Source organism: Bufo gargarizans, chromosome 6 (assembly GCF_014858855.1).
Source record: "Bufo gargarizans isolate SCDJY-AF-19 chromosome 6, ASM1485885v1, whole genome shotgun sequence".
NCBI classification, from domain to species: domain Eukaryota; kingdom Metazoa; phylum Chordata; class Amphibia; order Anura; family Bufonidae; genus Bufo; species Bufo gargarizans.
The window spans coordinates 126,392,730-126,420,191 of NC_058085.1; the positions used below are offsets into that span (position 1 = coordinate 126,392,730).

General features: G+C 42.5%; 1 protein-coding gene across 1 annotated transcript in view; it reads right to left on the bottom strand.

Annotated features, from left to right (window-relative positions):
- LOC122942040 (trafficking kinesin-binding protein 1-like) overlaps positions 1-27,462 on the bottom strand; it is a 69,813-nt gene that overhangs the window by 18,231 nt on the left and 24,120 nt on the right. The window contains exons 4-8 of the mRNA XM_044299534.1: positions 3,716-3,792; positions 1,649-1,765; positions 929-1,026; positions 669-777; positions 58-136 (exon numbers count right to left, since the gene is read on the bottom strand). Of these exons, the coding sequence (XP_044155469.1) occupies positions 58-136; positions 669-777; positions 929-1,026; positions 1,649-1,765; positions 3,716-3,792 (480 nt within the window). The remainder of the gene's footprint in view (positions 1-57; positions 137-668; positions 778-928; positions 1,027-1,648; positions 1,766-3,715; positions 3,793-27,462) is intronic.

The following is a 27,462-nucleotide window of genomic DNA, read 5'->3' on the forward strand; positions in this document are numbered from 1 at the left end:
TAACGTGAGACAAAAAGACATATCACAATCTTCCATGTCTGCTTCATGGAAACTTACAGAATTGTTCGACACAGTCCAGCATCAAGGACCCCTCCTGCTCCTCATACTCATTGGTAGCTTCAAGTATATGATCGGCCTAATAGAAAGGAAGCAAAATAAATTGTGAGATGTGACTCCTTGAGCAGCTGTCATAGGGCAGAGCACCTACACATTGCTGATTTCATGCACTGCACCTGTAAATGGCCACTGTCACACAGGTGGGCAACATCATGCATGGCACCTACAGGTGAAAGACACCATAAACGGCATCTTCAGGCTGGCGACTCCAGAAACAGCACATCCAGGCTGCAGACACTACACTTGCATAGCACCTCCACTCAACTTACACCATATTAAAGAACCCCCAAGTGGCTCACACTGTACATAGCACATCCATAAATGTCCACACCAGCCTGCCAAAACCATTCATCACAGTGCAAGGGCCAAGAGGTCAACGCCATGCAAAAAACACTATACACAGAACCTCTACAACACCATACATGGCACACATCTAGCCTGCCTACACCATACTGTGGAGCAACTGGGTCCTGGTGCTCCAACAAACATAGTACACCTCCAAACTGCTGCACCATACCTAGCACCAACAGGCTCACAGCCGTGCAGCTCACCTTACTGCGCATCTTCTGGTTGTCATCTTCCAAGCTCTTGAGCTTCTGCTCCAGTGTATCCAGATGAATACTTTGCTGAAGACAAAATGATGACTGATTCCTACGCAACCTAGAAGCAAATGCAAAGAAACTGATGAAACCAATGATATATGGGAAGATGCTCATTACAACACCATGGGGATATATATGCAGACACATATATAGAGAGAGAGAGAAAGTCTAAGTTTTGCTTCAACACAAATGAGTAGAAATGTACTGACGGAGTAGAAGTTGCGGACACTGGATCACTGTCCGAATTGCTGGTATAAAGATGGAGAAGATCCTCCCGCATTGAGATGTCATGTCGCAGCTGAAAGACCTAGAGAGGCACAAATATAGCAGACACTTAGAATGCCAAGGGGTGATGTAGTGTGGCATAGCCACGTCTTTTACACAAAGCTATGCTTCTAGCTCTGCCCAATGCCCATCTGTCAATACCGCCCAGTCCCCTTTGTGCACTTACACAGTAGACCAGCCCTTGTAGTTTAATAAAAAAAAAAAAAGGAAACAACTATTCACCTAGCCCTGTTCCCCCAATGAGCTTGTGCTGTCTCCTGCTCAGCACGTGCAATGATTTCACTGTATCGTACTGATGGCTTCCTGCTTTACTATTGTATTCAACCTCCTCAGGACGCAGATAGAGTTAAAATCGGGACATGCAGCAGCCCTCCCGGAACAGCCAGGGAAATCTGGGACTGTTCTGCCAGATCCAGGATGGTTGGATTACAAAAACATGAAAGCTTTCTTTCACAACTGCCCCATTTTTGTCCATCGGTTGACCTGGTATTTAACTTGAATTGTGGCTAACCTGCAATACCAGAAACAACCGATGGGCATGAGTGGCATAGTTTTTGGAAAGAAAAAAATAATTTTCTAATCTCATAACCCCAAAAAGTGTCTTGAATGGACCTATTATTTCTGACAACCACTTTTATCCTCACCTCCTCTTTGGCAGCCTCCAGTTGTTCCTCCAGAAACTCATTTCTTGCTGTCAGTTCTTGATTCTGCTTCAAAAGAGATTGCCCAATACGGGCAGCGAGCTCTAGGTCTCTCTCTTTCTAATGATCAAAAATAAATTAAAAACACAAAAGGGTGAATAAAAACATTCTGTGTTAAAACAAAGCAAATGCAGATATTACTTCAAAGAGGATCTGACACAAAAAGTCCAAAGTATACGTTAACTCTATGCAAAGCATTCCTTTAATTTATTATTTTAAATGGAATGTGACAGCTATAACTTTTCTGCTAGTTTAAACAGATATTCTTTTTTTTATCAGTTTTTATTTTCTGATTCTATATTTTTTTTATTCTTTTATTTCCAGAACATGATTATTGTGGCTGCCATTTTGCCAAAGCCGTCATTAATAGCATTTAGAGATATACTCTAGAGCAGCCACATGGTCCATAGACACAATGGTCTGGAGGGGACTCATTGACGTCTAAGGCATGCTCAGTGACCTGTGTGTAGGTCATTGCACAAGGAAGGAGTAGAAAAGCTTTGACAATCACCTACTGAGAATAGTTGATCTTGTGTTATTGTGTATATATATATATATATATGCGCTATCTGACATTGTAATACTGCCTGTAACGATAATGAGATGACTGCTTAAAAGAGATCCAAACAGACCAAGAGTTGGCACCTATTATTAGGCCTAATGGCCAGAGTGAACAGTGCGGGTTTTAGGATTTAAAAAAAATATATACTTATTAACATGGAAATTTAAAATAACTTTCAAAATATGTTTATTCTATAAACTTGAAATAGATCACTTTCGGTTTCAGTAAGTTTTTATTAGTTTTATGGGGAAAAAAAATTAACTTTGCATAATAGATGTATGGTCATCATCTAACACAGATTGAGTGTTGGAGTGTTTCACAATAAATGGCAATATTAACTGTCTTCTATAGAGATCCTACTAATTCTAGTATTGTCTGATGACCAATTCCCTGTAGGGTGTGTTCAGGTGCAGTGCAACCAGGAACCTTGTGGCAAAAAAATGCATGGGTTTTACCACTAATTGCCATGGATAAAAGCACAGAAATTAGCAATAAAAACACATCCCCTTTTTGCTGCGCAGTTGTGTACAGACTTTTTCAATTCTTATTCAGTTCTACACTAGCTGTACAAACCCATAGGCAGAGAGCTCCCCCTAATGGTAACTGCATGCAGCCAGAATTTCACCATGCATCTGAGTGAAAGGACACAGAAGATCTGAAGCTTCATGAAATACCCAACCACTATATATTATGGTGGACAATAAGGCTAGGTCTACACGACGACATTTGTAGCGCGACATTTTGTTGCACTAATGTCGCGCGACAATTTTTATAATGGCAGTCTGTAGTGTTGCACTGCAACATGCAACATGCTGCGACTGCGACGCAACAGTCGCAGAAAATCCATTCGAGATGGATTTTTCTGCGACTGTTGCGTCGCAGTATGTTGCATGTTGCAGTGCGACACCATAGACTGCCATTATAAAAATTGTCACGCAACATTGGTGCAATAAAATGTTGCGCTACAAATGTTGCAGTGTTGTTGTGCCCTATCTGTCGCGCGACAAATGTCGTCGTGTAGACCTAGCCTAAAGGGTTTAATACTGATTAGCCATCTTTAGATCAGCAGGAGTCAGACAACCCTCAGCTCTAGAAGTCGGTGCCAGAACTACACAACTCTGTCCATTGTGTAGTGGATGGAGTTTGTAACTTGTAAAGGTTTTGTCGCAACTGGGAGTACATTCTGAGTTTTGCTATAGGGACCCATAATTTTGGTGTATACCCTTACTACTGTTGTACTTCCCTTAGTACCCAACCAAGTATTATAGAATGGATTGATAATCTGGAAAATGACAAGACCTGTTAATACCACATACATCTGAATGTAATAATTGCTACACAGGGTTGTAATTAGGATAAAATCGGGATTTCAGTGGTCGTTCTGTAATCCGGGTCATGACCGTTTTATGACGGCCTACTGAATTATCGCCTCTACGTTAAATCCTTACCTCCTCAAGCAGACCGGTCACAGCATCTATGTCCCGATAGGTCTTGGTCACTCTGCCCACACGCTCAGAACACAAGACTGCAAAATAGTAATAGGAAATAAGCATATAACACAAAATTAAAATTCCAAATGCTGAGAAAAACAAAGTCCAGGTAATGAAATGTCCATTACAATGACTTACAATAATGATAAGGGCCCAATGTAACCCATGATTCATGCGACCCTATAGATTTACAAAATGTTCAATAACACACTATCATTGGAAGTACTAGAAGTTTAGACCAATTCAAAACTTATTTAGTTCATTGCCCTCCCCCATGTTACTCGAAAAAATTCCATTCCAGAGTAAAGTTGAATGTTCACTGGGCACGACCAAACCCTTGGAGAGGGGGCATCTTGTCACTTGGTGTAGACACTAATTGGTAGTAATTGGGTCCTGCTGGTAGTAAACAGTAGCTGCATTTCAGATGGAGGGAGTTGTAGGGTCAGCATTTCTATAATCCTTTAAAAACCAAGTTGTTGTTGTGTTTTACATATAGACTTTTGCTTTTGGGGCTAGAAGAGTGTTTATTGCTGTCAGCGCTCATGCAATCGCCAGAAGCTGTGACTCTACAACTCCCAGCATGCCTGTAAGATGCTGGGAGATGTAGTCACAGCAGCTGGAAGGCTTCAGGATTCAGAGCACTGATTTATACTATAACTCAGGTGTAGATTCCTACAGATTAAGTGCTGCCCGGGGCCACACAATCGGTTGGCAGACCTGAATGCTATTGTTCAGATCTCAATAGGAAGAAAGCCCCATGATTAGGAGGCTTTAGCTATAAGGGATAATTGCTGTTGTTTAGATAATCTCAAAAAGTGTGAGGTGAAAGAGTCCTTCATGATGTGTTATTAAGAAGCTGTAAGACAGGTGTACAGAGGAGACTTCCCACACACGACTGTTGCTCATCTGTAACAACATATTTCCATGTGGCAAGTATTGTTCCCTTCCATTGTCCACCATGTAACCATATATAGTGGCATCTTAGGTGCTGCCCATGGTCTGACTCAGAGCCAATAGTGTTCTTGTACCATATACATCTTTAGAGTTAACAATATTGGATCATACATCATATGCATGATCATTGTTAAGTCTATGACCAGCCATGAAATTAATCTGTACCTTTTAACACTAGGTCATATTTAGGTTCAACCTTTCGTGACAATTCAATTCTGAATGTACCTTTTATGGGGATTAATACTTCGTTTTCTGATACACAGCTCCAAATCCCCCGTCTTGACGCAGAGTTAAATGATAACATTCCAGCTACTTACAGACATCACTAGAGGGAGCTTATGAGCATACTACATACTGTTTTAATATTGAGCGCCTAAGCTCCCTCTAGTGGTGACTGCAGGAATTCTGAACTTGATCTTATAATTGTCTAGGCAGAAGATTTGATGTTCTGTATCAGAAAAACAAAGCTTTGACTACTCTATACAGATTAAGACATGAATCATGGTTATAGACCATAGAGTTCTCCTGGATCAGAGAAAAAGGCAGAATCCAAGGTGACTTTAGACATGCAAATTCAGGCTAGATTAAAAAAATTGCCAAAAGCAGATGTGTACATCTTTGCTGTGACTTTTTATGATTTGTGTCAAGTAATCGAGGACCTAATAATTCACTAGCAGTATAACAATGCGACTACAGTGTGCTTGTTGTAAACATTTTTATTAATAAATCATATGCAATTTGACCGCGTTGGAAACAAATCTGTCGCTTCACATCTTTTGGAACCACATTTCCAACCTCATCTTTGCAAAATAGATCTTGTGGTCCCCCCCAAGCCCTGGGCGAAAGGTGCACAAACACAGTTCTATTCAAAGCCAAAACACACCAGGAGGCCCCAGTGACCTGCAGTAAATCATCTGCATTGGAAAAGAAAGACATCCCTGGCCACCCATACACCAGGAATGGCTAGATAGTACTATCTGAGGTGTTTAGACCACCAGCAGACATAGAAAGTAAGCAGCTACCCTCATAGTGACACTTCAGAGATCTAAGGAAAACAACAATAATGTCCAGGGTCTCTAAACTCTGGAAGACCTCTGAAGGAATTACTCCAAGAGCTTGCAATCAGAGTGCAAAACATTAATTACAGACAATGGAAACTGCCAACCTAATTTACCCAAACTGAAGAAAGTGAATATTGAATGGCTTCTCTCTTTCAAATCCTCACCTGTACTTGAGTGCTAACCCTTACCTTCCAGGTCTTCTGCCATGTAGTCCACTTCAATTTCGTAAATAAGATTCCCATTGCATTCATTCTCGTTTGCAAGATGGCAAGAGTGTTCCCATAACTCCATGGCTGCTAGAAGGCAAGTGGTGGAAAGTCCTAGCCCCCCTTTAGTAAGTGTCACTCAGTGGGGGACATGAACCCCCACAGGTACTTTGCTGGGGATTTTGGAGAACAGGCAGCTCCCAGCACAGTGCCTGGTCATATCCTGATGTCCCCAGTCTGCAGGCATCAGAGGAGGTGGCAATCAGCGGTACTCTGTTATACACTATGTCCAGCATGTGAAGTTGTGCAGCTTGCTCTGGTCTACTCAGTTATAACCCTGCCTCTGTGTATATACACCTGACTGGGACGCCCTACGCCCATGACAAGAGGGTGGGACAGGATGGCAAAACAAAACCCTATCCACTCCTCATTAACATACACAGCTCCCTTCAGATGGTAATAAGTAAGGGACCCTCCTCTTTCATTTAGATGGGGAAAAAAACATCTCTGTGGTATTCTGCATTGTAATTATGGGTTTAAACAATCTAAAGACATCCCCTTTTCAGCTATGAGACATGGTATGTTCCAAGCCCTGACAATCCGACACTCCACCTGCTCTCATCTCTAAGCTATAAACATAGGAATAAACTGCAACAACAAAGTGCACAGAAACACGTCCGCAAAGTGTCACCTGTAGAAATACACAAGTACAAGAGGAAAACTGCAGCAACAAGACAAAACTACTAACCTATAGCAAAATGCTTAAAACTTCTGGAAACCAAACAATCTAAAAAATAATAATAAAGCAACATTGTTTCCACAGACCAGGGATCCTCAACTACAACTCCCAACATGTCCTAGCAGCTGTGATGCTTAGAGTTGTAGTTTAGCCACCATTCTAGAGCCACGGGTTAAGGTCCCTTTACATGGGACCATTAGGACACTATCACACGTGACAGATTTTGTTGCAGAAAGACTGTGACTGAAAATCAGTTCTATTCATCTGAATGGGGTTGTTGTGGTGGGAAGCAGGGGCGTAGCTAAAGGCTCATGGGCCATGGTGCAAGAGTTAGGCTTGGGCCCCTCTTCCCTCAGTGCTTTGTGTGTCTTCTTATGCAGCACAAGGGTCTTTGGGCCCCCTCAGGCTCCTGGGCCCGGTAGTGACTGCTACCTCTGCACCCCCTATAGCTACGCCCCTGGTGGAAAGCACCATTCAGATGAATGGAACTGATCTTTAGTCGGGGAAATTTCTGCAATCCCTCATCCACCGGGTGAAATCATAGTTTATGCTGACATGTAAATCATTGTTTCGGAGCTGCATACCATGCTGTATAAACACTGGTCAGAAACAATGACTGTATAAATGCAGCTCTCACCTCGTCTGACGAGCTGGCAGTTATTGGGAATGAATGGTTTCTTCCCGATAATTGCCTTCTCAGTCTACATGGCTAAATGCACCATTAGGATTACTGACACAAACAAGTACCTGTGTTGCAGAAGCTGCCACACATAGGTGCTGGTATCTCTTCAAGCTCCATGATAGCACATTAGGGAATTGTCCAAGTACAATTCAATAAATGCTTATTTTTACATATGGAAGATCAAATCCAGATAAAATATATGAAAGAAGGAAGTATGGAAAAAAAAATGGGCACTAGACATGTCTGGTGCTACAGATCGCCCAAGGAATAAAGGATTGGTCATGTTATAATCCAGCATGAATGAACCTTCTTTCCCGTTGTGTCAGACTACTTCCTTACACTTTAGACTGAGAACGGGTTATGCATGTGTATGGTCAGGCATAGATTCTTTTCAGGGCCCTATAGGGGGTCCAGAAACTGACCCTAGTGCCTGCAGGGCCTGTGCCGCATAAGAAGAGTTAAGTGGCCCTTGGGGGTCTGTTACAGATGATAGCTGGTAGCTCCAGCCTCACCACCCATGGTGTAGAAGAAGCTGAAGCACATCCCATAAATGTTTCACCTGATGAGACTGCAAACTACTACAAATTCATGGAAAAATACTGTGGTTTTAGGACATACCAGCAAAACTGTGACTGTGAAATTTTGGCAAGAAACCAGAATTTAACTGTATCAATATATGTAAATATACCTTTATGTTACCCGTGTTTGTAGTGGTAGTGCAGACTAGTGCCACGATGCAGCCGACAGCGTCTGTTTTAACAGAGGAGAGACACGACATGTGGCTCAGTTGATGTCCAACTTTAATATGAGCACCAGGCCCTAACTCTCCTCAACCAGTGTAATCATGTTAGAGCTCCCTCTAGTGACAGCCTTATGTTTTTGTGCTGTTGGGAAGTCTGAATTTAACCCTGTCACACACTCCCCCTGTTTTTTTAATAAGTGTCTCCTGACATTTATGCATGGAAGCAACCATAGTTCAGATCATCGCAATCGGCATATGTTGCTGGCAAAAAGTATGAACATGAGGGTATATAGATGGGCCCCTCTACCTCTGGGAAATCACAGTGCTGTTCGATCACATCTGCATGAACATTCCATTTTTGGAAAGATGGTTTTCCCAGGGTCTCATATGTGAATATCTTCTTCGGTATTCTTGTTCTCTGAGAATAGTCTGATTGTCGTGGAGGACTGTCATGTCTCTGTTCTTCAGGATCATTTGGTATAACTGCATCCTTGTCACACCATGAATCTACTTGTTGTGAGGATGGTGCTACAGACCCTTCTGTAAAGTCTATGGGCAAGTCTTGGACTTCCTCATCTAATGAGCGATGGCTTTTCAGTTGTTCTTCTGCAAGTTCTACAGGCAGGTCTTGAACATTTTCCTCACGCATACTGTGATTTTCCCGCTGTTGTTGTGAGGCATTGAGATCCCTAGGATGAAATTCTTCAGCCTCAGCTCGTAGTTGAGGAGTGATACCTTGCTCACTGTATTGAAACAGTTCAGGACAGTAGTAATACCCTTCATCTGAAGAATCTGAGTCTGTGCTTTCTGCATTGCTGTTAACTTCAGGTCTAGCTACTGGTCTGGTGTGAATCCTCTTCCCTGTTTTTCTTGGTGTGTTTTCCAGAGGTAAATCTCTGACAGGAAGCAACAAATTGCGATGAATCACTCTTGTTGGTTTATTGCCTTTTTCTGATTCAACTTTATAAATATGTTCTGGCCCTATCTGTTCAACCACCCTGTATACATCTTTTTCCCAGTAAGTGCGGAGTTTCCCTGGCCCTCCCCGCTCTGACAAATTCCTTACAAGAACACGGTCACCAGACTGAAGAGCGACTCCTTTGACATGCCTGTCATAGTACTTTTTCCCCTTTTGAGATGACTTTTGGCTGGTCTCAGATGCAATTCTATACGCTTCCTTCATTTTCAAAGCCCATTTCTCAGCATAGTCTTGAGGTGAAGCTGCTCCGCTTCCATTATCCAGGTCAAATATCAGATCTATTGGTAGACGAGGTGTCCTACCATATAGCAGGTAGTGAGGGGCGTAGCCAGTTGCCTCATGCCTGGTACAGTTATATGCATGGACTATGTGCGGGAGATACTCTTTCCACTGAGTTTTCTTTTCTTCTTCTAACGTCCGAAGCATTTGCAAAAGTGTTCTGTTCAGTCTCTCAACTGGGTTGCCTTGTGGGTGGTACGGTGTAGTCCTAGAATGGGCTATTCCTGACAACTGTCTCAACCTTCTAAAAAGGTGGTTCTCAAATTCCTTGCCTTGATCGTGATGTAATTTTTCAGGATATCCAAATACAGGGATGAAATTGTCAAAAATCTTCTCTGCAGCTGTTTTTCCCGCTTTGTTGCGAGTAGCATATGCCTGGGCAAAACGGGTGAAATGGTCCATGACTACCAGTATGTATTCATAGCCACCTCTGCTCTTCTCCAGGTGAAGGAAATCTACTGAGACAAGTTCAAAGGGAGCACTTGTTTTAATAGCACCCATAGGTGCCCGGTCTGGTACTGTTGGATGCTTCTGTTTGAGACAGCTACATCTTTTAGTGACATAATCTGTTATCTCTTTCTGCATGAAAGGCCAGTAAAATCTTTCTCTTGCAAGCTGCATCACTTTATCTGCTCCACAGTGGCCCATGTCATTGTGTAAGTATTTCAACACTATTGGGGTTAGTTTCTCTGGAACCACTATTTTGTTCTGCCGTAGTAAAATGTCATCTTTCACACTCAGTTTGCCCCAATCATGTATGAGTTGTTTCCCTCTCCTTCCCAGGTCCGTTTTGTCTTCCCTTGAGGGTACGTCCTTCTTCAGTTTCAGATCCATCACCACTCGAATATCTTTGTCTTCTGCCAGAGCAGTTCTGAGCTTATCCTTTGTAATAATTTCCTGAGGATCAATAGCTCGAAATTTTTCTTCAACTTCTGGTTCTAGGGCTAGTGACATGGCCCAAAGATCTGCTTCATCAACCCTTGCATTGCTTCCTTTCCATATAGCAGAGATAGTCTGTGATGGAATCACCTTTGTAAATTCATCTTCATCTTCGGCCGTATTCAATGGCATCCTTGACAGAGTATCAGCATCTGCATTTTTCTTCCCTGGTCGATATTTAATATCAAAACAGAAATCAGCTAACTCCCCTACCCATCGGTGTCCCACGCTATTTAGTCTTGCTGAGCTGAGGACATAGGTCAGGGGGTTATTGTCGGTAAAAACAGTGAAAGTCGAAGCATAGTACAGATAGTCCCGGAACTTATCACAAATGGCCCACTTCAAGGCTAAGAATTCCAGTTTACCTGAGTGCAGGTGATAATTTTTCTCGGTGGGTGTCAGTGTCCGTGAACCAAACCCAATAATACGTAGTTTATTCTCCTGATGTTGGTACAGCACTGCACCCAACCCATCCTGTGATGCGTCAGTATGCAAAATAAATGGCAGGTTAAAGTCCGGATAAGCAAGAATTGGGGGTTTGGTTAGCAACGCAATTATCTTGTCAACGGTTTCCTGATGCTTTGTTGTCCATTGCACTGAGGTTCCTGAGGGTAACTGTTGTGTTCTTCCTGCCTTTACATGCAGCCTCTCCTTCGCTAAATTATTTCTACTTGTCTTCTTGGATTCTTTCTTTGTCTGCAGCAAGTCATATAGAGGTTTCGCAATTCGGGAGAAGTTTTGTATAAAGCAGCGGTAATAACTCAAGAACCCCAGTAGTTTTCTCACATCTCCCACTGTCCTTGGTGTTTTCTCTCTGACTGCTTGAATTGCTTCTGTATCTTTTGGGTCCAGTCGAATCCCATTGCCCGACACAAGTCTTCCTAGGAACCTCACTTCTTTTTTGAAAAGTTCACACTTATTTGGTCTCAACTTAATCCCATATGTACGCATTCTCTGAAAAATCTTTCTTAAACTTTCAATATGTTCTGGAAAAGTCTTAGAATAACACAGAACGTCATCAAGATAAGGTGAGCAACATTCATCTCTCAGACCTTCCAGGGTCTCTTCCATACACCTTTGGAATGCTGCTGGGGCATTCATCAAGCCAAAAGGGATCCTCACCCATTCATGTAGCCCCCATGGTGTACTGAATGCTGTCATGTGCCTTGATTCTTTGGAGATAAACCCTTGATGGTAAGCACTTCCCTGATCCAAAATAGAGAACCATGAGAATCCACTCAGATTATCTAAAAGATCTTGAGATCGTGGTAGGGGATGCCTATCAGGTACAGTCTTCTTATTTAATTCTCTGAAGTCAATGCACAGTCTCAAGCTGCCATCTTTTTTCCGTACACATACCACAGGTGAGGAGTAAGATGATTTTGACTTGCATATCCACCCCCTCTTCATTAGCTTCTGTATATAATCTTTTACTTCCTGATATAAGGGTTTTGGTATGGAATTGTAGGACTTCTGCACTGGTATCTTGTCTGTTAAATTGATCTGCAGATTCAGATTAGGAATACACCCAATGTCTTCCTCCTCTTTTGCAAAAATGTCAGCCTCCTCCCACAACATCTGCCTAGCAAGTGTCTGCTCCTCTTCAGTGAGATGCTGTAGATCTACTGGCGGATTCCATTTCTCGCCTTGTAAGCTTTGGGCATTTGCTTGCATCATGGATATTGTATTCCTATTTTTTTTTTGTGTCGTTTGTTTTGCAGGTTTAATCTCATCCACAGGGATCTCTTCCATAATTGGGTAGATCATGCCTAACACAGTCCTTGGTTGAATGTATACAGTATGTTTAGTGGTGTTCTGAACGGGAATCTTTATCTGTTTTGTTCGTCCCCTGTGTATCTTCACAAGTGTAGGGAATGCTTCCAGACCCTCAAGACATTGACTGGGCAATAGTGGCTCAAACAGCACTGTTTCCTCGCCAGGCCAGGGACCAACATTACACCGAATCTCACATGATTTCCCTTTCAGGACCCTAATGCTTTGACTACCTGTATATATGCTACGTACCAACTCGTTATCTTTACTCATGGGTGACAATACAAGACCCACCAAAGCATTTGCTTTACATTTTCTTACATGTAATGCCTCACTTAATAGTATGGTGACACTACTTTGATCAGAGTTACCACTGTCAGCATTTTCTTTAATCAATTCTTCAATTGCATTGAACCCTATAATTGGGGTAAAGGGGCAATGTTGGCTAACTAACATGGGTACAACCATAGTTACCTTTTCTCTATTATTCTCAATTTTTAGTTCAAGCTCAACCCATCCATCATAAGGAATAACAGACCCATTTGCCGCTTTAATTGTTAAGCATTCGTTTTCTCCTAACAATTTCCCAATAGGCTGCACTGTAGCGTGCTGCTGGTATTGTTTTATCCAGCTTGCAGCCACAATACTGATTTGGGACCCTGTGTCAACAAGTGCTTTTGTGGACACACCTCCCAAACTGCAAGTCAGCAAGCATTTATCCCCTATCAGCCTGGCTACTTTTCTCCTGTCCCCACTCTTTGGTTGGAGGGGCATTTCACTAAGTTTTGTGACTGTCTGGGACTTGTCTTGAGAACTGATCACTGGTTGTCCCTCACCTGTGACCATTCCTCGTTTCCCGAGAACCTTTTCTGTTTCATGCAGCCACGTGCACTGTGACCTTCCTGACCACATTTAAAACAATGCCAACATTTTTCTCTCCCCTCATGCACACATTGCTTACATTTAGGCACAGTCTTGGGTTTAACACTGTCCTTCACTACCTTCACCGGCCCATGTTCATTCTTCTGTATTGCCCCTGCCTGTAGCAGCAATTGTACATTCTTTGTGAGAGCAGCAACTTGTGTTGTCAGCTCTCCCAGAGAGGGTTGGTTGTCACCAGCCTGGTGTCTGGATTCTCCTCCATCCTGTGTCTGGATGACATTGGCAGTAGTCAGCCTGGATCTGCCACTCAATCTGGCTTGCCTCTCTGCTTCTATTCTGGCTAGCTTGGTAACTATTTCTAGCAGCACATCATCACTTGTAGATAAGTCAGAAATATATAGCTTAATCTCTCTTCTAATCTCACTATATTTCTCACTTAACCCCTGATATAACGTGTGAAGAAACACTCCTTGTACCAAATTCTTGTCATAAGTAATTGCAGCACCAACTTGTTGGGAAGACCACAAAACTTTCTGTTTTAGCCCCATAATTCTATACACAAACTGCTGCGGAGTCTCTTTATCATGCTGTTTAGCGTTCATCAGTTCCTGAAACAAGTCAGTGCTGCTCCTGTCCTGAAGATGTGAGCGCAGGAACCTCTTCAGCTCTGCTACAGAAAGATCCTCCTTGTTTACCAGCATCTCCTTAAAAGTTCCTGGTTTCACAGTTTTCAGCACAGTTCTGATGATTTCTGACTCTGAGTATCTTTCTTGTATACCTTCATCAATCTGTCTACATACACTGCTATATGTCAGTTCAGAGTCCCAGTCTGAAATTTGCCCACCATGAATTTTAAACTCCTTTCTTGGCAGGTAAGCTGCTAAGTCCTTTAATGTAAACCCACTTTCTGCCATTTGCCCTGTCCTGTCCATTGTGTGAATTGTGCTGTGCTCTCTGTTCACACTTCCATGTGGAGTGGCAGAGTGTCTTTCTCCTAGCAAGGACTCAGCCAGTTCTTTTATCTGAAGCAGGTATGCCTTGCCACTGTCCTCCATGCTGTACACCGCTTCTCCCTGTAAATGTCCCAGGATGTACTCACAGATCTCCTGCTCACTTGAACCTGTAGCTTGGGGAACTTCTTTTCCAGCATCTCCCTGAATCTGTACAGCAAGTGAGTGCAACTGATCCTCAGACAATGTGTGCAGCAGCTTCTGGATCTGCCACTGCAGCTTCTTCACTGATGCTGCGTCCACCATCTTAGATCCTGTATAGCTTGCTTGAAGCCTCCTCTCTCCCTTTACTGTAATGGCAGCCTTCTCACTCTGTGACTGTCTTGCACGATAATTACATATCACAGACGAGCCCCCAAATGTTACCCGTGTTTGTAGTGGTAGTGCAGACTAGTGCCACGATGCAGCCGACAGCGTCTGTTTTAACAGAGGAGAGACACGACATGTGGCTCAGTTGATGTCCAACTTTAATATGAGCACCAGGCCCTAACTCTCCTCAACCAGTGTAATCATGTTAGAGCTCCCTCTAGTGACAGCCTTATGTTTTTGTGCTGTTGGGAAGTCTGAATTTAACCCTGTCACATTTACATGCAGTTCTCAGACTGTTATGGTGTTTATGGCTGTACATGAGCCAAGTGGATTGATCAGAAAGCATCCTGATGATCCCAATAGGTGTCTATGGTCGAAGACATGTAAACTCCGTCCCCACTAGCAATTATGACATTGGCAATACCAGATCCAAGGAGCTCTGTGCGCTGCTGTATAGTGGCCTCAGGAGACACCGTATTGTCATTCTAAAGTCATGTTCAAGCATGCTGGGAGTTGTAGTTTGATAGTAGCTGGAGAACCCCATTGGCAACCTCTCATATAGGGTTAATGGACATGGCAAAGTCACACGCACAGCAGTACAGGGAGTCTGCTGTATGGGGGATAAAGTGATGCAGACCCATCATCGGTTGTTTCCTGCAAGGTTTAAGAAGCCTCCTCAAGTGTCGCCTTGAAGCTCTATGTATGTATATAAGGTAAAAAAAAAATACATTTGTCCATCCAGTTCGGCCTGTTATCCTGCAAGTTAATCCAGAGGAAGGCAAAAAAAAAAAAAAAAAAAGTGAGGTAGAAGCCAATATTCCCCACTTAAGGGGAAAAAAATTCCTTTCCGACTCCAATAAGGCATTCAGATAACACCCTGGATCAATGACCCCTCTCTAGTAGCTATAGCCTGTAATATTATTACGCTCCAGAAACACATCCAAGCCCCTCTTGAATTCCTTTATTGTACTCACCATCACCACCTCCTCAGGCAGAGAGTTCCATAGTCTCACTGCTCTTACCGTAAAGAATCCTTTTCTATGTTTGTGTACAAACCTTCTTTCCTCCAGACGCAGAGGATGTCCCCTCATCACAGTCACAGTCCTGGGGATAAATAGATGATGGGAGAGATCTCTGTACTGACCCCTAATATATTTATACATAGTAATTAGATCTCCCCTCAGTCGTCTTTTTTCTAAAGTGAATAACCCTAATTCTGATAATCTTTCAGGGTACTGTAGTTCCCTCATTCCAGTTATTACTTTAGTTGCCCTACTCTGAACCCTCTCCAGCTCTGCTATGTCTGCCTTGTTCACAGGAGACCAGAACTGTACACAGTACTCCATGTGTGGTCTGACCAGTGATTTGTAAAGTGGTAGGACTATGTTCTCATCACGGGCATCTCAGTATGCCCCTTTTGATGCAACCCATCATCTAATTGGCCTTGGCAGCAGCTGCCTGACACTGTTTTTTACAGCTTAGTTTGCTGTTCACTAAAATTCCTAGGTCCTTTTCCATGTCAGTGTTACCCAGTGTTTTACCATTTAGTATGTACGGGTGACTTGCATTATTCCTACCCATGTGCATAACATTGCATTTGTCAGTGTTAAACATCATCTGCCACTTCTCTGCCCAAGCCTCGTATAATGTCCTCTTCAATTACTTTACACAGTTTAGTGTAATCTGCAAAAATTGATATTTTACTGTGCAAGCCTTCTACCAGATCAATAATAAATATATTGAAGACGATAGGGCCCAATACTGACCCCTGAGGTACTCCACTAGTGCAAGTGACCCAATCTGAGTGGGTACCATTAATAATCACCCTCTGTTTTCTATAACTGAGCCAGTTACTTACCCACATACAGACATCTTCTCCTAGTCCGAGCATTCTCATTTTATATACTAACCTTTTATGCGGTACAAATGTCAAGTGTCAAATGCTTTGGAGAAGTCCAGATATACGACATCCATTGATTCGCTGCTGTCAAGTCTAGAACTTACCTCCTCGTAGAAACTGATTAAATTAGTTTGACGTGACCGATCCCTCACGAAGCCATGCTGATATGGCGTTATTTGCTTATTTCCGTTAAGATGCTCTAACATAGCATATCTTAGAAAACCTTCAAACTGTTTACCCATGATGAATGTTAAACTTACCGGCCTATAGTTTCCAGGCTCTGTTTTTGGACCCTTTTTGAATACTGGCACCACATTTGCTATGCGCCAATCCTGTGGAACACTCCCTGTCAGTATAGAGTCCTTAAATATCATAAATAAAGGTCTGGCTATGACATTACTTAATTCTCTTAGGATACGGGAGTGTATGCCATCTGGTCCTGGCGATTTGTCTATTTTAATCTTTTTAAGACGCCACTGTACTTCTTCCTGGGTCAGACAGGGCACTTTTAATAGGGAATTTGCTTTTAAATTCAGAATTTCATCTGAAAGTTTATTTTCTTCTGTGAATACAGTGGAGAAAAAAAATATTGAATAGCTTTGCTTTCTCCTCATCGCTCTCTGCAATTCCCCCCTCATCACTCTGTAAAGGGCCACTTTTTTTCCATTTATATAATTGAAGAACATTTTATGGTTAGTTTTGCTAACCTTTTTAATTAATCTCTCGGTCTCTAGTTTGGGCGCTTTTATTTGTTTTTTACATATTCAATTTTTTTCCTTATAGTTTTTCAGTGCTTCCTCACTACCCTCCTCTTTTAGTGATTTAAATGATTTCTTTGTCATTTATTGCTTTCTTTACAGTTATTTTTATACACATTGGTTTCTTGTTGTTCCTTAACCTTTCATTCCCATAAAAGGTATGTACCTCTCAAAATTAGATTTTAGGATGCTTTTAAAAATATCCCATTTTGTGGCTGCATTTTTATTTTTGAGGACTTTGTCCCAGTTAGTTAGGCCTATGGCCTCTCTTAATTGGCTAAATTTTGGCATTTTTGTTACTCCCTGAAGAAAAACTCTTATAAATTATAATTGGAAGGTTATTAATTTATGGTCACTATTTCCCAGGTGACCCCCAACCTGCACATCTGTTGTTCTGTCAGGTCTATTGGTTAATACTAAGTCTAGTATGGCCGTTCCTCTAGTCGGATCCTGAACCAGTTGGGAAAGGTAATTGTCTTTATTTATTGCCAAGAACCTTTATGAGATGTACAGGTTTCAGTTTCCCAGTCTATATCTGGGTAGTTGAAGTCCCCCATAATAACGACCTCATTATGATTTGCCGCCTTGTCTATCTCGTTTAGTAGTAGATTTTCTGTGGACTGCATATTAGGTGGTTTATAATAAACTCCTATTAGTAATGTATTATTGTTTTTGCCTCCATGTATCTCTACCCACAGTGACTCCACATGTTCATGTCCCTCACTTATATCTTCTTTGACTGTGGGCTTTAGACAGGACTTTACATAAAGGCAGAACGCTCCCCCTCTCCGGTTTTGGCAATCCTTTCTAAACAGACTGTAACCCTGTACATTAACTGCCCAGTCATAACTATCATCCAGCCATGTCTCAGTTATTCCCACTATATCCTAGTCCTCCTCACACATCACTAATTCCAGTTCCCCAGTTTTATTAGTCAGGCTTCTGGCATTAGTATACATACATTTAAGAGGTTTATGTATATTTTTTACCCTACACCTTTCCTTCTAAACTGTTCTAGTCCCTCCTTCCATTCCTCCCCCAGTCCCACTACTTTGCCCCAGGTCTCTATCTGCACTATTACGTATGGAACCGTACTACAGAAAGTATACATTCCAAAAGCTCTACATAAGAGGACTCCCAAATAAACTTCTTCTAGATGAAGAACCATATTGTGACAGAAACTAAACCAATATTCTGCATCATACCTTACAGAAGCTATTGAGGCACATGGTACATTATTGGTATGGAACACTTTCTCTACAGCCATAACCAAGAAGGCCTTACAGTAATAGTAGTCTATCTGCAGCTCAAACCCAAAACTCTAGGTCTCACCACTGATTATACTAGATGCGTTACATGCACTTATTTCCAGATCCAGGGTTACATGACTGTATGGTGGCTATGTTCTGCAGAGTCTGTTGTGTGATATTGTTATTCTACTAACTGGATATAGTGGATAAGTATATGATCACTGTGGGTCTGACTGTTGAGACCCCCACCAAGATCATGCGAATGAAGGTCATGAATGGCCCCATGAGAATGGAGTGGCGTTGCACATGCATAAGTGAAGTGGGCAGCATCATGTACTAGGCCAGGGATCAGCAACCTCTGGCACTCCAGCTATTCAGAAACTACAACTCCCAAAATACTTAATTCACTTGTCTGGAAGTTAGAAGAATAGCCGAGCATGTTTGCATGCTGAGCGTTGTAGTTTCACAGCAGCTGGAGTGCCGAAGGTTGCTGATCCCTATAAATGGCCATATCCAGCAGAAAAATCCCATGATGTCTCCCATTGGTTTTATTAGGAAAAGGATCCAAGTGATATTCTATGGTGTTCAGGATGTAGGTTCCTTCAAGTTTCCTTGCAATTCAGTATCTGATACATCAATAACCCAATTCATTTTAGGGCAGGGACTTTGGAAAAGTTTGCAAGAACACACCTATTGGATCACTATCACATGGGTTGGATGGTTGCCCTGACTTCTGTGGAAGTGGCTTAATAATTGTGACTGATAATGTAGGTCTACAGTCTACACAAAGTTACTGATCTGCCCAAATGATTTTTTTTTTTAGTCAGTCATGTCTACTTGTCCAAATCTACAGCAGGCACACCACAGGCTGAACTGGCCATGGTCTGAGGGTCCACCAATATCCCTCCACATCATAAAGATATTGCGCTACTATAGACACATGTAATGGCTTGTGTACCCCATTCTGCTATGGACCCCTGGAGCTTCAAGTTACACAATTGAACCAAACCATAGCAGATGTGCACCAACCATGTATACTAGCTGAACAGCCTAGGAGCATCCTCTCTAGAGCTCCACTTTTGGTTGAACATATCTTGTCTGAAAAACATGTAAAGTGATAATCCTTTAATCCAGCATGCAAAAAACCAGAAATTTGGATTTTTGCCTGCTACAATACAATGTGGAAGCAGAAGACTGGACACTGAACTAAGGAAGGCAGACATTCGTTACCATGAATGCAAAGAGTCTGTATTATACATGATGAAATCAAGCATCAGGACAATGAAACTGAATGTATTCAGATGCAAATGGGAACATATGATTTTTTTCCCCATGATGCATATGGACATATCTTTTGTGTTGCTGACCAAAATGCTGTGGAAAGACTTCCATACAAGAAAGAGAATTGGGACACTGACATAAGGATGAGAATGAAGTCACATGGATATACAAGTGTACACCATGAACTTGATAGATCCATCGGAATTAGACAACACTTCGCCAGCATGTAACTCTCCAGCCTTTGGCTATCGGAGCATGATTGGAGTTCTAGTTTTGCTACAGCTGGGGACCCACAGACTGTGGAACAGTGACTTAGATGTTCAATTATATGTAGTTCTTATGAGTTTGAAGCCACCTTAGATGCCTTCACAGAATGCAAAGAAGGAATTCTTGCCACAGGAATGTGAAAATGTTCCTGTTTTCTTCCAATTAAAAAAATGTGAATGTAAAATATAAAATTATTTTTCTAGAAAGCCCTGCCTGTTATGCATTCTATAAGTTTTTATTCTATTCTTCATATTAATATTATGTAAAAGGAAGAGCATATTCAAAAGCATTTGCATGGCAGAACAGTGTAGACACAGCCTCTACAGCATCTACTGGACTCCATGTGGGTCCATATTACAGTATATATGATATACATATATATATATATATATATATATATATATATAACCAGAAATCGAATCGAAGATGACGAAGTGGAATTTGATCCGAATATCAGGTTTTATTCAATTCGCACCAAATCCGAATTTACGCGCGATTCATGGTAACAAATCGCATTTTTTCCTAAAATGTGAGGACATGGAGCAAGGAACTCTGGGAAGGCGGGATCACCCATAATGCCATGCATGCAGCGAATCAGGGTGATCACCCCCCCTGTCACTGATCACCCCCCCTGTAAGGCTCCATTCAGACGTCCGCATGATTTTTACGGATCCATGGATACATGGATCGGATCCGTAAAAATCATGCGGACGTCTAAATGGAGCCTTACAGGGGGGTGATCAATGACAGGGGGGGTGATCACCCTGATTCGCTGCATGCATGGCATTATGGGTGATCCCGCCTTCCCAGAGTTCCTTGCTCCATGTCCTCACATTTTAGGAAAAAAATGCGATTTGTTACCATGAATCGCGCGTAAATTCGGATTTGGTGCGAATTGAATAAAACCTGATATAAAATTCACTCATCTCTATCTATAACCCAAATTAAATATGTATGATTCCTTTCCGGATTCTTTAATTTGGGTCACATTTAGGAGCCAGTGACACCAAAGAATTCTTTTTAGTCTGGAGGCGGGGATGAATGGCTCTGCTGGCCTCCACATTGTGATACATACCAATTATAGACGTTCCTCAGAGTCTAGTGCACGTCGGGGTTGTCTCCTGCTGAGTAGGGCAGCTGGTGCTATCTGCCATGTGTCATTAGTATGACGGCCGTGTTTACCAGGTTACGTGAGGAGGGTAAGAGGCCTCTAGGGCTAGAAGTGAATTACTGGGCAGAGATAAACAATGCGAGCCTGTGCTGATGGACAGATGCACGGTGCAAACCTCAGCCTCCGTCTGCAGTAAAATCCCAGGACTCAGCTCATCCCTGACCTCATTTTATAGGTGACGTAGATTGTGGCTCTTGTATCTAAACATTTCTTAGGTGTCTTTATTCTGGGTCATTTATTAATACACAACACTGTTCAAACATACATATAGAACACTTCCCAAAGACACACACAAGGCTTTGTTCACATTTGCTTTGGGGATTCACATATTTGTGTTCTCTCACAGGAACCAAAAAAAAAATGGAAGGTAAACTAGACATGAAAGACGGATCCGCCACCAACAACCCTTTACGGCCCTGGCTGACTATAATGGGGTTCGTCTGGTTTCCGTCATAGGGTCAATCATATTAGTGCAGCACACACAGGACTTTTAACTGAATCTACTATGGAGGCTCCTAATGGACTTTCTGATGCAGACGTGAGAGAAAACTAAGACTGTACAACGTTTTATGACACTAGCCAAGGGTCATAACATACCCAACACTGGAAGAACCCACACATAACATTGGCAACCACTATGACCTTCTTCCTGGTCACTCAGCTTTCCTGAAGCCATGAATGACATATCAGCCTAGTCACCCAGAAATAAAAGAGCGGAGGGGCCTCATCACTGCATATCTAGATATTAGAAGCGTGATACGCAAGTCTTCATTCACAGATAATCTCTGGGGGTGCGCGCTGCTTAATCTCCTCAGATAGTTGCATCTGAAAAGCTCTTTTCCAGACTAATAATCTTCTTAATGAGCCCGGGCTGCACAGTGTTCCAGAATTATATGCCTCGTGTGATTGCACTGTGCATCCATTTGTGTCTTCCAGAATTAGCTTCCATCTTATTGTTTGTCCACCTGCTTACGGTGGGAGTTGCTATTATGGGTACATTCATTACCCCACTTCCTCACCCGCCGGCTCCACAGCTTTTTCCTGACACCCACTAGGTTAGCGTGTTACTGTCAATGGGTAACTATGTGAAATGCGGAAGAAAAAAAAAAGCATATCAGCCACTTGGCTTGCTAATAACACTCCCTTACTGTTAAATGAAATGTGTCATCAGAAAATTACCTATTGTTTAAATCATGTTTTTTAATTTAATTTGCTTGAACTTTCCATGTCAGTATGTAGATTTAAAAAAAAATCTAAAATTCTATCGTTTCTGCACTCGCCACTAGGCTTACTAATATGTTGAGACTTCTTGTTCTGTACAGGTAGTCATCGCATTATCATCACTGGCAGGATTACAATGAAAGATATCACAGATGGATAGAAATATGCCTAATATAAGTGTATTTCTTTTAGTAAATAACCCCCAAAGTCTTAACCTAGTGGCCAGTGTGAAAACTGCATAATTGTAGTCCCACATCAGCGAGCCATGGGTGCACAGTGGGTCTAGAACCCCACAGTGAGTACAGAACGCAAGTTTCTGCAATGGCCAGAGGCCTCCTGTATATCAACTCAGCACTCGGAGAACAACCAATGGAATTAGTCCACTAAGGAGCAGTCCGCTACAATACCCTGGCTCCAACGGTTGAATAAACCGAACTCGTTCATAGTCCTGTTTAATCCAACTCAAGTCACAACTCAATATCAGCTGAAGTACGCGGGTGGCTGGAAGAGGTGCATATGAACACCCCAGTGTCTACTAGTAATCACTACATGCATGCACCAGGAGCTTGGAGTGATACTGATCTGGGTGGGATGTAGAGGGCTCTGCTGGACTCAAGTGTGCAATAAGGAGACCAGTCCAGGAGACTTCCACTGTCCTCCCCAAGCCATACTCCATTGTGATTCTTCATGGTTTGCTCTGACTGGTATCTTCTTGGGCAAACCGCTTACCGCGTCCCTTATCTTTGGCATACTATTACAATCTGACAGATGCCGGAACATCCTGCCCTCCATAAAACGGACAAGAATAGGACATATTTTGTGCGGAATGGACATACGGATACGCACACCTTTTTGCAGCGCCATTGAAGTGACCCTCAAAAATATGTTTGAGTGCATGAGCCTTAAGACCGAGTGCCCCACAGGAACATTCACGACTTATGAAGAGGTAGAGGTAACACAACTGGATTGTCCCACGTGGCGCACTACTTACAGGAACGTTCACAAGCTTGAGGTTGAGGTTACAGGAACGCTCGTTACTGATAATCTGTTGGTGTAAAGGTGCCGCCGTTTACCCGACGAACTAGTAAAGCGCTCATTCATCGGGTAATTATATTGTTCATGTGGTCAGCAGAACATGCCGTCTAAATAGCCTCTGCTGCCAACAAAAAATGATTCTGTATAGGGACAAGCGATGGTATTAGCAATCGTTCCTCCCCATACTGTGGAGGAGATCAGTGCTGGTAAATGCAGTGTCTCTTTATTGACGAGCAGACGAATGCTTCTATCCTGACAATCGTCTGCTCTATCTAGCCGTGTAAAGGGACTTTAGGGTCCGATTAGACAGGAAGATATTAGCGTTTGTGTTCAGAAGACGTTCCGTTACACAAATAGTTTTCACTCTTTGCTCGTTATTGCCCTTGCTGCTTGTCTGCCCCTCCAGCAGTCATTTGATCGTTGCATGCTACTGCATATGACGATCATTTCTGAAAATCAAACCATTACACGAGAATTGAAGCAATAATCGGTCTAATAGGCCCTTTAAGGTCCCTTTACACGGGATGATTATCGGGCTAATTATAGCGAACAAGCGTCTGTTCAAACACTTGCTCCAGGTAATCAGTCCGTGCGAAGGTGCCAGTGATCACCCGATGAAGGAGCAAATGCTTATTCATTAGGTGAAAGCACTGCTGATACGCTCACCTAAATCCATTGTTGCCTCTGGCCAGAAACAACGAACGTGTACGAGGACGAGAGATCGCTCATCGCCATAGAGCAGTAGTGATTGCTGAATATAAATGCAGCTCTCACCTCCTCTTACGAGAAGGCAATTATCAGGAACGAGCAGCTCATTCCCAAATATTGCCCATTCAGTCGGCCCGTGTAAATAGATCGTTATACAGGAAATGCTATCAGTCACTGAGAAGACCGGCTACTGAGCCCAGAAAGAACTGAGATTTTAATGTGTAAATTACAAGTTCTGCTGAATATTTTCCCACAAAACTATATATAAATCTGCCCAGCTTCTCCATTACACGATGCCTGCACATTGCACTGCATTTCACAACGTCAGGTCCTCACATATTTTAGGTGACTGCACTTAAAGTGAGGTTATTAGTGTTATCCCTTTGACTGAACATCGCCCTATACCCAGAAGCAGTTCAATATTGCAGATGAAGATCATCAAACAAGTGCAGGCAGAGCACAGAGCTGCAGATGAAAGAACCCGATAATCCCTCACTCCCTACCTCCAGGCTACACTAACTTTTATCATGTAAATTGTGAAGAACAAGCTCTGATCTGAGAACCTGCCCCGGCTCCCTCCCCACCAGTGTACTCCATTGCTGACGTGCTGCCTGTCACATCCGCAGCTCACATCCCGACAGGCAGGACTGGGAAGTCCAGGCTGTCACTCAGGAATCCAGACAAACCTCTCCTCTGCACAACAATAAGAGGCAGACGGTGAAGACAAGGGGGCAGCGAAAGCCACGTACATGAATTCTCTATTGTATCACACAAAGCGTCCCAAAGCCATCACAACTGCTGCCATATCATAGTTGCCAAGAGTCCCAAACTTGAAGGGACTGTGCCCCAATTTTAAGAGACAGCCCTCGCAAAGTTGGACTGTCCCGGGCCAAAAATACGCAGATCCAGGCAGGTTTGGGGTGTTCCCGGGGGTAGGGCTTACATACCCCGAATTTACCAACTGCTGTTGGCAAGTATGCCATGTGGTGGCACCGTAGTCTCCCCTACAAGTCATGCTTCATAGGAGAGAATACCTCTGTGATATGGTATGCAACAAAACGTGCCCCAACTTTAATTCTCATGGATTTTGTACTCCTCCATGTTAAATCATAGGCACAAGGATGCCGAAAACAGCATTGTGCATCAGGGGTGCACACAGAAAGGGAAGCATCCATATGGTGAATCCTTGTATTTTCCCTGACTGTGTCCCTAAGTATAGTGCCAGCTGCCCTTAGCCCTTTCCAGACACAGTCTATTTTAATTTTCGTTCTCTGCCTTCCAAGAGCCATAATTGTTTCATTTTCTGTTCACATAGCCATTTAAAGAAAAGGAAAATACTGAAATATTACTTTATATTCCCTAATATCTTTCATTAGTTATAATGGCTCGTTTTGTCTAGGGAGCAATCATTAGGAGAAACAGAATGGCCGCCGTCCTATTAGTACAGACAAAACCTGTCCTAATCACACAGCAGGACAAGTTACTTCACCACACTGAGGTAAAGAGCTACCTGGTCCACCTCTTTTCTCTACTTGTTGGGGATTATGATCATGAATACAGTTTAATATGATCTTCAGCTGAATCTCTGTAGGAAAGGAGTTCATGAGGAGACATGAGGTACAGAAAACGGACAGGACAGACTGTGGTAATGTGGGGCTGTGGTAATGGAGACTGCATACAAGTACTGCTGTTCCTAGCCACATCTGCTCATGAACTCCATTCCTACAGAGATTTAGCTAAAGATCTTATCTGTATTCAGGATCATAATCCCCAACAAGTAGAGAAGAGAGGTGGACCAGGCAGCTCTTTACCTCAGTGTTGTGAAGTAACTTGTCCTGCTGTGTGATTAGGACAGGTTTTGTTTGTACTAATAGGATGGCAGCCATTTTGTTTCTCCGAATGATTGCTCCCTACACAAAACAAGCCATTATAACAAATGTAAGGCATTTTGGAATATTTTTATAATGAAGTAATATTTAAGTATTTTTATTTTCTTAATTCCCGGAGAACTCCTTTAAGGGCTTGTTTTTTGTGGGACAAGTTGTATTTTTAATGTCACTGTTTATTTCACCATAGCCTGTATTGGAAAACTGGTGCGGTAAAATTGAAAAAATATGGCAATTCTGCCAAGGTTTTTGACGACCTTATTCCGTGGGTCAGTGCGATTACAGCGATATCAAATTTATCACCAAGTAAACATTGCCGGCAGAGATAGAACTGCGCTTTTTTTTAGAGATTCTCCATTTAGGCTTATAGAGGGGGAACCTGAACGTGGGGTCTTCGTGATTCAACCCATTTAACTTACTTTTGAGAAGAACAAAAAAACAAAAAGGTCTGAAGGTCTCTTGCTTCAGAAACAGACATTTCCTGGAGCCCTCCTCCTGCCGTTATGTCTAAACAGGGTAAAGGTCTACCAGTAATGTTTTATATATGTGCAAACATTAAGGTAGGGACACACCTGACATTATACAGTGATAAATTACATTATGCTGCCACTTATTACCACTGTAGACCATCAAACACTGCATGTTTACTCCAATCCTGCAGGTCTCTTAAAGAGCCACGCTTCCTAAAAACGAGATCGGCTGGAGCGACGCCAAGCACCAGATTCACCAAACTTTCCTGTTTCAAGAATTGTATAACAACAACCAACACTAGTACAAGGCACCATTTTGCTCTTGCTATAGGGCGCAAGTGATAGCCTATCTTCAGGATTAGCCATCGTTATCGGAGTTTCTGGTGTCCGACAGTCCACAACTCTGTTCATCAGCTGTTTGAAGTGAATGGAAGCAGCACTGCAGTAACAAGTGGACAGAGCTGTGTTGTTCCTGTGCCATCTTCTGGCTCCCATAATGGTTGTCACCCAGCAGACTGACAACAAAGGATGGCTCAATGACATTTTTACAGGGGTGGACTGGGTCAGCAGAGTACTAGAGGATACTCTAGTGGCCCATGGTCTAATACAAAAATGGGTCTCAAATGTCCTGCAGAGGACAACCCCAGTTGGAGGTGACTTTGGAGCAAAGTTTTAGGGTCTATTTGTTATGGGGCGAATCACGTAAACACATTAGACCTGTAGATCTAATGAAAATATGTGGAAAAGAAGGCTGCAGACATCAAACTTCCATGTTGTGTGGACACTTCATATCTAATCTGTTATCTTCATATTGGCTCTTCTACACCTGCACAGTACTTCGGTTCCTTTTGTGTCTCCTTTGACAACAAGTACAAAGTTCACACATCTGAGGAGACTGCTTTCTGCACCCTTCTTACTGTGATAAGGAACAAGGAGTGTAAAGCCATAACTTCTCACTGAGTGTAAACATCTGGGCACCCCATCCCCCATGCCCCCGGGGCCCATGGTAACTGACATAACAAGACTTGACAAATGGATGCCAAATCAGATCTGAACAGACCGGCTATGGCCGTGGACTGTAAATTACTACTATTTGTATGTCACATGCAGTGTCCCACTATGTGTTGTATGTGGACACTTTAAACTTTTGAACTGTCATATTAATGTTCAATCAGGCTCTTAGGAGTGTCATTACATCTATTT